The 11,918-nt window shown below is 42.3% G+C and overlaps 1 protein-coding gene across 1 annotated transcript in view; it reads left to right on the forward strand.

Annotated features, from left to right (window-relative positions):
* Positions 1-11,515, forward strand: part of LOC141786862 (protein phosphatase 1 regulatory subunit 29-like) — a 265,322-nt gene extending 253,807 nt beyond the window's left edge. Inside the window, exons 5-8 of the mRNA XM_074665295.1 lie at positions 1,196-1,717; positions 4,429-4,578; positions 4,661-5,646; positions 6,186-11,515. Coding sequence (XP_074521396.1) covers positions 1,514-1,717; positions 4,429-4,578; positions 4,661-5,646; positions 6,186-7,794 — 2,949 coding nt within the window. The 5' untranslated portion in view covers positions 1,196-1,513 and the 3' untranslated portion in view covers positions 7,795-11,515. The remainder of the gene's footprint in view (positions 1-1,195; positions 1,718-4,428; positions 4,579-4,660; positions 5,647-6,185) is intronic.
* The last annotated feature ends 403 nt before the right edge of the window (positions 11,516-11,918 follow it).

Consider the following 11,918-nt stretch of genomic DNA (forward strand, 5'->3'; position numbering starts at 1 on the left):
CCCCTCAATGTCTAAATGTCAGACATTTAGAAGCCTCTTAGTGATAACCTCATCATTTTAGCAAATGGCATCTGGTTTGTGCTACTTAAGAACAAAACGTTTTGAGCAGGTCAATGACAGACTCAGAGATTTCAACAACACATGGATTTAGCATAGATACATGGTTTAGACATCAAACAGTGTAACTTTTTATCCATTTGTGAATTAGAGAAAAGCACAATACCCCTTCTTAAAAACAGAGACAAATAATACATTGTCTAACAGAATTACTAAATTCGAAAGAAGCAGAGCCCCTATTGTCCAATTTAACCTCAATATTTTGGTCATTGTTTGTTTAGATGCTTCTCTTTGACCAAAATTAAGGAGAATAACAGATATGGTTATACTTCAGTCGCGAGTACCGTGGGGCGGATCAAAACTTTGGGAACATATTAAAAGACTAAGAGCTGCGCTGATGAGATACATATTATTTTACGCTGAATTAGAGCCTAATCCATGATTAATCCCCTTGAGAAAGGTAAATAGCTAAATGTCAGCTGGGATCCTGTTGAAACATGCAAATTACAACGGCCCTCCTCCATCTGCCACTTAGCCCCTCTCCTGGTTTTCATCTCTGTATAACTGCAGCTATCAATTTTTTATTGTTTCATAATGTACCCCACTGTTGAAATAATGAAGCTGCAGCTGTAAACTGGTGAACCCTGTAAACAATGACAGAAACACAAAAGAGAAGCAATGTTGCTTTCGTGGTCCTGGTAATTTCTGCCTTGCTGATACATCTTATGGTAATGTGTGAACAGAAGAGCTGCAGATCACTCTTTTACGAGGCTGTTATTTTTGTGAATATGAATAATTACTGAATATAAAAAACCTGGTTTCATTTGAGAAGTCAGTATATTTCTCTGGGCTTTATTAAGACTTAATGAAATAATCATGGCACTTAATGGATTTATTACTCTGGTGCATTACCTTGAAGGGATTGGGTGGCATGGGTATTAGATTCATATACCTGTTTTTTTTAAGCAGTGCTTTGGAAATGAGCCGTAACTCAATTAATCCTTAAACCATCTGGGGTATATGTGAATTGCATTACATTTTGCTGCCTATTCTTCATCATTTTGCTGTTATCACTATTAACGTTGGTGTTCTCCCTCCCTTTCTTTTTGCCCCCTCCTTCCCTCTATGTGTTATATAGGCCTTTCTCCGAGGAGTATTTCCTCAAGACCTACACTTGTCAGAGGCCATGAATAGCTGCTGGGGTGACAGTCTTCAAAACCCTTTGACGTGGAACACCTAAAATGGGGACAAGACCTGCTGCCATGCTGCAAATTCAGCTCTAATCACCGTGAAGACGCCCCTGTGCTCACCTCTCTCTTCTTAAATTTGGCCTGCTTGCCCCAGACCTGCACCTTCTTCCTGATTTGAAACTGCTGCTTGCTGCCTTCTTCCCTCCAACTCCTTCTCTTCTCCTCTTTTCTACTGAGGCAACCTCAAACACTTCTAATCCAAAACCATGGCCAGCAGACTCTGTTTCTCCTCCCTGTCTCCCTCCCTGTGTCTCTCCCTCCTGCTCCCTGCTCTGATGCTTCTCCACCTGCCCAGCACAGTGAAAGGGGACTGCTGGCTGATAGAGGGGGATAAAGGCTACGTTTGGCTGGCTATCTGCAGTCAGAACCAGCCACCGTATGAGACCATCCCCCAGCACATCAACAGCACGGTCAGTATGAACTCATCTTTCAGTCAGCTTTTACCATCACCACAGCCGCCTCTATTACACCGTATGCCTTTCTGTACACCATCACAATGATGTCAGCTAAAGCATGCTTTGCCATTTATTGCTTAAGAATTTTCGCATGTGAATCTAATCGTCTGTTAAGGCACTACAGATGTAGATGCTGCTGCACTCTGCACTTTGTTGCAGAGAGCAGCTTAAAGTGTTTGACTAAAGTATCGCTGTGATGGGAATTTATGCTGTGTCTCCAGTGTATTAACTAACCTTCTGAATTCTTAGTTTTGTTGTTTAGAAAGCATCAGTTGGTCTTTGGCTATATATTCAGTAACACCCTCTCAGGCTGGTAAACTGGCAGGTGGCCTCTCATAATACTTGTATTTTTCAACCCCTAGGTGAAGGGCTCAGAAGTCTGACAATGTGTGCATATTGTTTTTATTTATCAGTCACAATTTCAAAATCATCTTTCTGCTCCTCACTACCGGTGAGGCAGTGAGCGCAGCAGAGCACAAAGGATAATGAGCACACATGAGCTGGTGGTGTCTATAGCTCTCACTTCCCTGTGCTCCAACTCCATATGGGCGATATCAAACTCCACCTTCACCCTGAAGATGTATTGTCTCGCACAGTAACATGTCCACAATATTGAACCTTTGGCTCTCACAATACCATGATAATGCCGATACTAAAACATTCCTTTTAATATTTATGGTGAAAAGGGTAATAAAGGAAATATTTAAATTATATTAGATTTTTGATGTAAATGTTGCTAATTCTGCTTCAATATCAAATACTTATGAGGGTTGTGCAATGAAGCTTGATATTTTCAGCATCATAAAAGCAAATAATTGATGGGTTGTGAGTTGGAGGTAGAGAGTAGACATCAACCTTCACAGCCAGTTGTTTTTAGAAGTTGAAGGCTGTTGCACAGTCGCCCGCACATACAAAGCTGTGTAGAATCCAAGGAAAAACAGAAAACCTCAAGGTTGTATTCTGCCTTGCAAATTTGTTGACTCCGGCTTGATTGAGAATCAAAACTGTCCTCCTCTGTAGTTTGGTCTTGCCCTAATGTATCAGGCTTACCAGTGAGAAATAATTGTTTTGTAGTTTTTGCACTGAGCTAAAAGGATTTCTATCCATATTGATTCAGTGGCATCCAAGTTTCTGAACTTGCCACATCCCCAAGAATATGTAATTTCTTTTTTCTAATAGTAAGCTGTAATTCTCTGAATAGATGAAGTGTACTGAACACATCTCCAAAGGGTAAATCTGTTTAGATGAGGAGCTTTATTTGTAAAGAGACGCCTGTTACAAAAAACAAGAACAGATGCAGAAAGTTACTCAGTGGAATCCATAGTTCAATATACAATGGACAATACTATATTAAACAGTAACTACTAGGCATCTGGGATTTTTATTATCTGTTTATGGAGATGCTTAAAATGAAAATATCCACCACTTTTATTATGCAGTGTGCCCATAACAATATTGTTTTTACCTCTGAGAGAAACCTTTGTTTTTCATCTTTAGTAGTCAGACAAGGTAACAACAGATCCACCAGTTTGTGTTGTGATTTGACTGACAGATGCCAGTACATGATCTTACCTGACCAACTATCATGACTCAGGGAATGGTGAGGTAAAAAAGAGAGGTTTAGGTTTATGACACAGAAAAAAATGCTTATTGCAATTACATTCCAGATTACTGGAGTGGATCTGTTTTTTCTTGCCAACATTTGTCTTTTTTCGGTCTGTGATTGTAATCCTTTGTTGACGCATTACAGAGGCTGGAATGTTGTTGCTCAACATTTTTTTCCTCAGTAATTTGTTTTCTCTTGTGACTTTTGCAAATGCAGAGTGTTCTGTGCTCAACATTTTTAACATGGCCCAATGCATTGTGGATGGCAGGAAAATCAGACATGCCAGACTTTTGTCTGGAGGTAATGAGGCGTTCTTCGTGTGGCCTTGACTTCCATTCACAATGACACATTACATGTGAAAAACAGGTTTTAACTGCATTGAAAACCTGTAGTCTGACTTCTATATAAAAACTGCATCAACTAATACTTCATATGTTTAGTTCACAGTTGGCCCCCTGATTTTCACATTGGAGTTGCTTAATCGCAGCAGTGTGTCATCACCACTTTTTTTAATGTCCATATGTCCTGCTCTACTGACTGCTATAAATGCTTAAGAGTATTTATGAGTCTTTTCCTGTTTTGTATTTTTTAATTTTTTTTAAAAAAAAATTCTATGAATACATAGGCTAAATCAAGTAGGTCAGTTAGGACAGTTTCAAGGGAGCTTAAAGTTAAAAGTGCAGTGTTTGATGGGTGTAAGTGTTTGCAAATTGCTGAGTATTTTTTTTTTTTTTTTTTAAAGAGAGTAACATCTGCAATAATTTATTGGCCTACCAGTAAATGGTGCTAGCATAATTCTGCATAACACTCCTGGAATCAAAACACACCATGCTGAATACCTCAGAAAGTATCACTGGATTTTGCAAACAGGATGTGATGAACTAAAAACTAAATTTCATCAGCTATATAACTGAGGAAATTTCTCATTAAACAGCATAACATGTTTGGAGGCGCAAAATGGTCTTGGCAGCTATCTTTGGCAAAGAGCATGGTCCCTTTCCATGGCTGCCAGATGGTTGATAGTATAACTGTAAGTCATCTGCTTTCTTTTCTCCCCAAGGTTCATGACTTGAGGCTGAACGAGAACAAACTTAAGGCTGTGCTCTTTACCTCCATGTACCGCTTCACAAACCTTACTGACCTCAATCTGACAAAGAACGAGATCAGCTACATCGAGGATGGGGCCTTTGCTGGACAGGCCAACCTACAGGTCAGCAAAATTGAAAATCCTTGATCATGTTGTGTCAGATTTTATCAATATTTTCAAAGTGACACTCTGTTTTTTCCCCAAGGTTCTCCAGCTGGGCTACAACAAGCTGACAAATTTGACTGAGGGCATGTTGAGAGGTCTAGGACGATTGCAGTGCCTCTTTTTGCAACACAACCTCGTTGAGGTCATTGCCAACAATGCCTTCTGGGAGTGCCCCAGCCTCAGCAGCCTTGACTTATCTTCAAATAAGCTGGCCCGTCTGGATCCCTCTACCTTCACTGGCCTCAACAGGCTGATGGTGTGTGAACTTGCAGGAAACCCGTTCCACTGTGGCTGTGATCTCTACAGCTTTCTGACCTGGCTTGAGGCATTTAATAATGTAACCCACACCTATGATCGCCTCCAATGCGAAACCCCTGCTGAAATGAATGGGTATCCACTCCTAAGCCCAGTGCCTGGACATGGAAAAAATGCCCGTTACACTCTTCTTACAATGTGTCGCGATGGTGTGATAATGCCTGGGTTCCCCTCCCAGATTCCAGACCAGGATGCTTCAGGGATGGGTGTGGACAACCTAGATCAAGGTCTTTACCACCAGCCAACAATACTATCCACTCCGGACCCCACCTATAATAACCAGATTTCCATGAAGCTACAAACTGTCTCTTTCTACACTGCTTCTCTTATTGTGCAGATCCCAAGACCCTTCAATAAAATGTACATCCTTTCACAGTACAACCAGACTTTTGTTGCAGACATAATGCCCCTTAAAAACATTAAGGAGATCATCACTTTGGACAAACTAAAACCGCACACAAACTATACTTTTTGTGTGGCTTCGGTGAGCAAGTCTCAGCGGTACAACCACACCTGTGTGTCCTTTACCACCCGAGCTGTGGATCTGCGAAACAATCCGTCCACACTCACCCATTACATAATGACCATTCTGGGATGTCTGTTTGGTATGGTCATTGTGCTTGGATTAGTCTATTACTGTCTCAGACGACGGCGAATCGAGGAAGAGAAGCAGAAAGCTATAAGTGTGAAGAAAACTATCTTGGAAATGAGGTACTTGACAGTTCATATAAAGTTTGTTTAATGAGGGTCCCTTCAGACAACAGCCTTTTTTCTCAAAATCAAAATGGTGAAAGGACATGCTACACTGATAATGAATGTATCTGGCATGTTTGAGGCATGACAAACATTGAACACAATCTAAATTATTCCTTCAAGGAAAGTTGATTTGTTGGAACTATTTGTGCCACTAGCATCCCTTACATGAACATCTTTGCTGCTTTCCTTTATCTTTCATTGAACTCATGAAAAGCTTAAATTGTGCTAGCCTCAAATAGTACATAAAACCTCTTCCTCCAGCTGTACTCATAAACTCTTGGAGCCATACTGCTTTTGAAATTTCTGTATGCTGTAAATGAAACCATATTTCTTAGCATGTCCTCACAGGCTTATTAAAACAAGTTAGTTTTAAAGAAAAGACACAACATTGAAGTGAATTGCTGACAAAAATGTACTTTATTTTTTACATTGTATGTCCTTGGATAGTGAACTAAATTCAATGTTTGTTTAAAAGTGAACATGTCCCTTTTCAGGTATGGCCCAGAAGCAGCTGCCGCAGTTGCCAATGATCCAGGTGCAATGCAGCGTCTCCAGGAGCAGGCTCACCACCAGCACCACCATGCAGGAGGAGCGGGTGGCAAGTTGCCACAATCTGCCTCCTCCAGTACAGGCATGCTGCATGGATCAGCCAACACTAGTTCCTCCCGCCTCTCTACCTTGCCACAGGTAGAAAAAATGGCCACAGCCTTCTCCGAGGCAATTGGTGGCAAGGGCAACTACATGGATGTGAGGACACAAGGAGTGGCATTGGACGGCAGGGATGGAGGGCTGGCAGCTGGAGGCACAGGGATGGGAGGGGAAGTAGCTGTGGATATGCGAGGTGGGCCTGAGAATGGGACAGAGGCTGGGGAGGATTCGGATGATGATGGCCGTGGCTCAGCATCAGAGATCTCCACAATTGCCAAGGAGGTGGACAAGGTAAACCAGATCATCAACAACTGCATCGATGCCCTGAAGATGGATGCCTCTGCAAATGTTGTGACCACGGCTGACAATGCCAACTCTGTATCCTGCTCCCAGCCTCCAGCTTGCATTGCATCCCTTCCCCGAAACCTCCTGCCCCTCTCCCCAGGCCATCCTGGAGATCAGATTATGGCCTCTTCCCCTAAGGTGCATCCAAAGTCTCACCCCCAGCCCCATCCTCATCCTCAGCCACATCCTCAGCCCCATCCTCAGCCACATCCTCAGACACATCCTCAGCCACATCCTCAGCTACATCCTCAGCTACATCAGCAGCCTCATCCACCTTCCATGGCCCCAGTGCCCCTGGTCATGCCTCTGTCGGAGCGACCGGGCATCAGTGGTGGGGGATTCCTCTCGCCTCCTTACCGTGACCCTCCACCAGCAAATGCAGTGCGGCCCCTTCAGAGGCAGTTGAGTGCTGACACTGCTGTGGTGAAGAACCGTTGTGGAGGCCCTGCTGGTGGATCTGCCAAGACAAGGGTGTACAGCGTAGACATTCCTGAAAAGGCTGGTGATCCTCCCAAGTACCCTGCAGAAAAAGGCAGCCCTGTGAGTTGTGGTGAAGGGGGGAGTGCAGGTGGAGGAGTCATGGGCTGCAATGGAAATGGGATGGGAAACATAAATGGTGGTGGGGTTAGTGTGAATGGGGGTGGAATGGGGTGTAATAGCATAAGTGGAGGCGGAGGCGGGGTGGTTGGCCCTGGACAGCAACAGCACCATTTAGAGGTTCAGCCAGACTACCACAGCTCCGAGCACCGCCACTCCTTTCCTGCACTCTACTATGAGGGCGGGAATGAATCACCTTCACCAGCCCAAAAGGCCTCATTCCTCAAACCACTGGGCCGCACCAAGAGAGATGCCACAGCGACCTACTCCCAACTCTCTCCTACTCGTCACCACAACTACAACTCTGGATACTCCTCCAGTCCAGAGTATTCCTCTGAGAGCACACTGCGAATCTGGGAGCGATTCCGGCCTTACAAAAAAAGCCCTAGAGAGGAAGCATCCTATATAGCAGCAGGTCATGCTCTGCGTAAAAAGGTGCAGTTTGCGAAGGATGAGGACCTTCATGATATTTTGGACTATTGGAAAGGGGTTTCTGCCCAGCAGAAGCTGTGAACTGCAGAAGCATAGCAGAATGCTGTAACAGAAATTATGAGGTTGGATTCCAGCAGCAGACTAATATAGGAGATGATGTAAATGTAGCAGGACAGATTATTGTACATCCCCTGGGGTGTCCAGTGACATGGGTCAACACTGGGCTGGTTGCAGCACCGGAGGTATTCTTTCAAGGTGATTTCAGAAAAATGGTGAAATTCATTGACATTTCATTTGAAGAGGTTGCCTCTGAGGTTAGCTGTTCTCACAAAAATACTGAAGGATATTTCAACTAGAATAAAGCTGTTTACCAAACTACCTCATACTAGGCACTTTGGTCCTCGCAGGCTTCCTTAGACCCACTGAATCCCTGCTAATGAGCAAAGTAAAGGTGGTGACAAGCAAGTGTCCTCTACCTCATTACTGGTACATTGTAGCTCAGCTATCTCAGCAACAGCAGAACCATTCATGACTTAAACCCTGTCCCTCTTTTCTCTAATCCCATCAAACCACCATTCAGAAAACTATCACACCATGGCTCTACCAACACCTGCTCTCCTATAGGAACATCATTTAGGGAGATAATGAGGGAGCGGGATGAGAAATTAGGTGCGTTTGTTTTGGAAAAGAATGTATCTCCCTCTTTGGGAAAGAACATTAAGTGATACTTATCTGGCTAATTGTTCTTCCAGGCAATTAGTCAACAAGAGAATAGGTCAGGGAGGCTGTGTGTTGGGCATGCTTTTCGATTCGAATCACCTAACTACATATGTTTCTGTGTGGGCATGTATATACAGTTCCCGCATGCCGGTCTGAGTAGTTGTGTGGGCGGGAAAGTCAGAGCAGGGGCTTAGTTGTTCATCATTCTCAGTCTCCTCTCTGCAAAGTGGATAGCTCAGTGGAGATGCTTTGCATATATATAACAACCCAGTTGGGGAGTAGTAGATTTTTATGTGTGTCTGGAAAGATGTGTGTGTATGTGTGAGTGTGTGTGTTCGACCCAGCCTGCCTGTCCATCAGGATAACAAAAAGTAAACCCTTTAGGAACATGGAGGCATTTTTATTTGCCCCAACCCATTTCTTACTTACAGGTGTAGCATATTTCTTTTGATAAGCCAAGCTACTAAGTAAGACATTTACATTTCAATAGAGCGAGTCTTGCTGAAATTACCTGAGGGTGGTTATGCAGGATGGCAAGACAGGCGTTAGCTCTAATATTGAAGAACCTTGTAATCACATTGAGGGACAGAAGCTGATTGGAAGCAAGGAAGAGGTTAGGTGTATTTTATTTGAACATGCTTGTGGTAAATAAAAGGATAAAGGCTTCGTGGACCAGCTAAAAGAAAGGCTGAACAGAAAATTAAAATATGGCAAGTGTTCCCTGCTCTACACAGAGAGATAAAGTGGATGGCAAGCAGCGTTAGGGCCTGAGGGATGTACTCTGGCATAGACTGAATGACTCTACTCAGTACATACTATATGACCCTGCTCTGCTCTAAGCAGGAGCTTGCTATGGACCAAAGTGCCTATGGGAGGTATGAATTCACAAGTCTGCATTTATATCAAAATTATATACATATTTATCTTTTCCATTCCAGTGAAGTCAAAGGCGAAAAACTGTTTGATCACTCATGTTTATTATTAGTCGGAACAAGATGGAATTTCTGGCTATTACAATGAAATCTGTTGAAACAAGCAGGAGCAAGGCTTGGTATTTTTAGGGTTAAATAAGAGACTGATGCATTCATGCATTCATTCATGCACGAGACATACTGACACACAAAAGGCACAAATGCTTGTCAGGGCACAACAAAAGTGCAAAACAATGCTGAAACACAATCATATCATATCCATTTTTGTGTTTTGATTGCTTGCCCTTTGCCACTTTCCCTGTCATCACAAGCAGCTCCTGACCCCTCGCTCTCTGCTGATATACAGCTTAATTCAAAAGGTATAATTCTGTCATGAAATATCTAATTAATTCATTCCCCGTCATGATTATCTTTCCATGCCCACCACCTCTGTCTAACTCAATGGGGTAAATTAATGAGTAATTTGCAGAGGATGATGTTGTACCATCAACTGAGGTCAGAAGGGCATGCTGAAATTGTTAACTGTGCCAGACTGGGAGCCTGATTGAAATTAATGACGGTTGTCTCTGTCTGCCTATCCTTGCTTTCCCCAATCCAGCCTTTGACATATAAGGCCAAACCGTGTTCCATTGAATCCACCAGTGTCACTGAGCCAGCAAGGAGGGCCAATTTAAAAAAAAAAATGTATTTACAAATTGCAACCAACAGTTTCCACCTCTTTTGCTTTTAAATAGTGTTATACAGCATAAACTAGTCACACAGTTTTGCAGTCACTGAAAGCAGGATAATTTTTTTTATTACAGACACAACAGGTAGACACCCCCAGGGAAAATTCAGAAAATATGTTTTGTTACTTGACTGAGGTGGCCTTTAATTATGCTTTAATGATCTACCTGGTGTTTGTGCTTTTAATATTCCGCTGTATGTCATATTGAGTAATGACTCACCATCTGACCTCTCTATGTCATCTGTGGCAGTCAACTCGATACAGCCACTAGCATTCACAATGGGACATCAAATGTGTGTCATTTGCTCTGCTCTCAGATCAATAGAACTTAATTTGGGTGAGTAGGACCACATAAAAAATATATTTATATATATATATAAACAACAAAACATGGCAAATTTCCTTGGGCACTCAGTTGGACAGCCTCCATTTCACAAATGGACTGCTTTTCTATTTCAGCGCATTGTTCAAACTCAAGCAGCAGCTTCCCTAGGCGTAAGGTTGAAAAAAAAATTGCAGATCAATTACTTTAAGATTAGTACCACAGGCTATATAGAGGTAGAGGCTCAAAAAATAATAGCTTCATTTGGATGAATTGGGCTGAGGTTACCTGCAAAACCCCTGAAGGCCTTTGCCCAGATGTAAGGGAAATATTAGCTTAGTTATTCATCAGCAGAGTCTAATGTCATTATTGAAATGGGGGATCATTACTCATTTCTGTCTCGTGTTCTTATTTGACTCATTATACTTTCAAATTCATATACCTGACCTCCTCTCCAAATGAACTTTGTCTAAATGCACATATAACGCCTTCATTACATCAACATTTTCATCTGGGTATGGTAGAGTAGACTGAAAAATTCAAATACAGGGACCATCAGAAGAACAGTAACTATTTAAAACTGTACAGACACCCATACTGAAGGGGAGGGGGCTCTTTAAGAAGCAGGACATTATGGAAGGGCCATGGCTACAAGCTTAATTTACTGAGTGTTGTGATGATAGCTAAGCCTTGCTCCTCTCCTTCTATCTATACCAGTGCTTTAAGTGAGCTGGTAGACTTTGGTACAAAAAGCTAGCAGTTCTAAATTTAAATCAATGGTGAACGGGGAATTTTTCGGCACATGGGGATTTCTTCCAAACCACCAGTACCCTTGCCTGTCCTCTCCATATTGTACTTTTTCTTGGGGCTTCATAACAGCACCTCAAATTGATTACACATGGCACAGCACATTTCCTTTTACAGGTGTTACATGGCACTGGTTTGTCCGTTATTGTAACAGTCCCATCAAATCAATGCAAATTCTCAAGTTTCAGAAGTATTGTATAAACAAAGCAAAAAAGAGAACAATAATGTTGGCCTGCCTCCAAAAGGCCAGAACCTTTCATAAGCAGTAAAGATTGGACTTAAATTAAAAAAAAATACTGGTTGACATTACAAATGTAGTAAATAAATAAGAGAAGAACTTTTTTCCCACTTAAAGCACTGGTTTTTTATATTTTTTGATGCTCATTTAATATGTATTTGCTTACAGCCTTTGTTTCCATTGGACAAGAAGGATTTTGATTTATTCTCTCTATCAATAAGAAGGGTCTCACTCCACTCCTCAGGGGCCACAGTTCACAAGTCGAGACTGATGGATGCACAAAAGCAGCACCTTAATGATTGCCTGTGTGTCTCCTGTCGTGTCTGGCCAATTAACAAAATGATGAATCATTGTGAAGGTATTGCTGACAGTATATAGTTGTCCAGTGGACAAAAAAGTAAAAGGGGGATAATTGAGATAGCCCTGCCTGTGGCAGTCCCTGAGGAGGAGGGTCTGACC

Source organism: Halichoeres trimaculatus, unplaced genomic scaffold (assembly GCF_033239565.1).
Source record: "Halichoeres trimaculatus isolate MK-OKI-2021-1 unplaced genomic scaffold, fHalTri1.1 fHalTri1_scaffold_2, whole genome shotgun sequence".
NCBI classification, from domain to species: domain Eukaryota; kingdom Metazoa; phylum Chordata; class Actinopteri; order Labriformes; family Labridae; genus Halichoeres; species Halichoeres trimaculatus.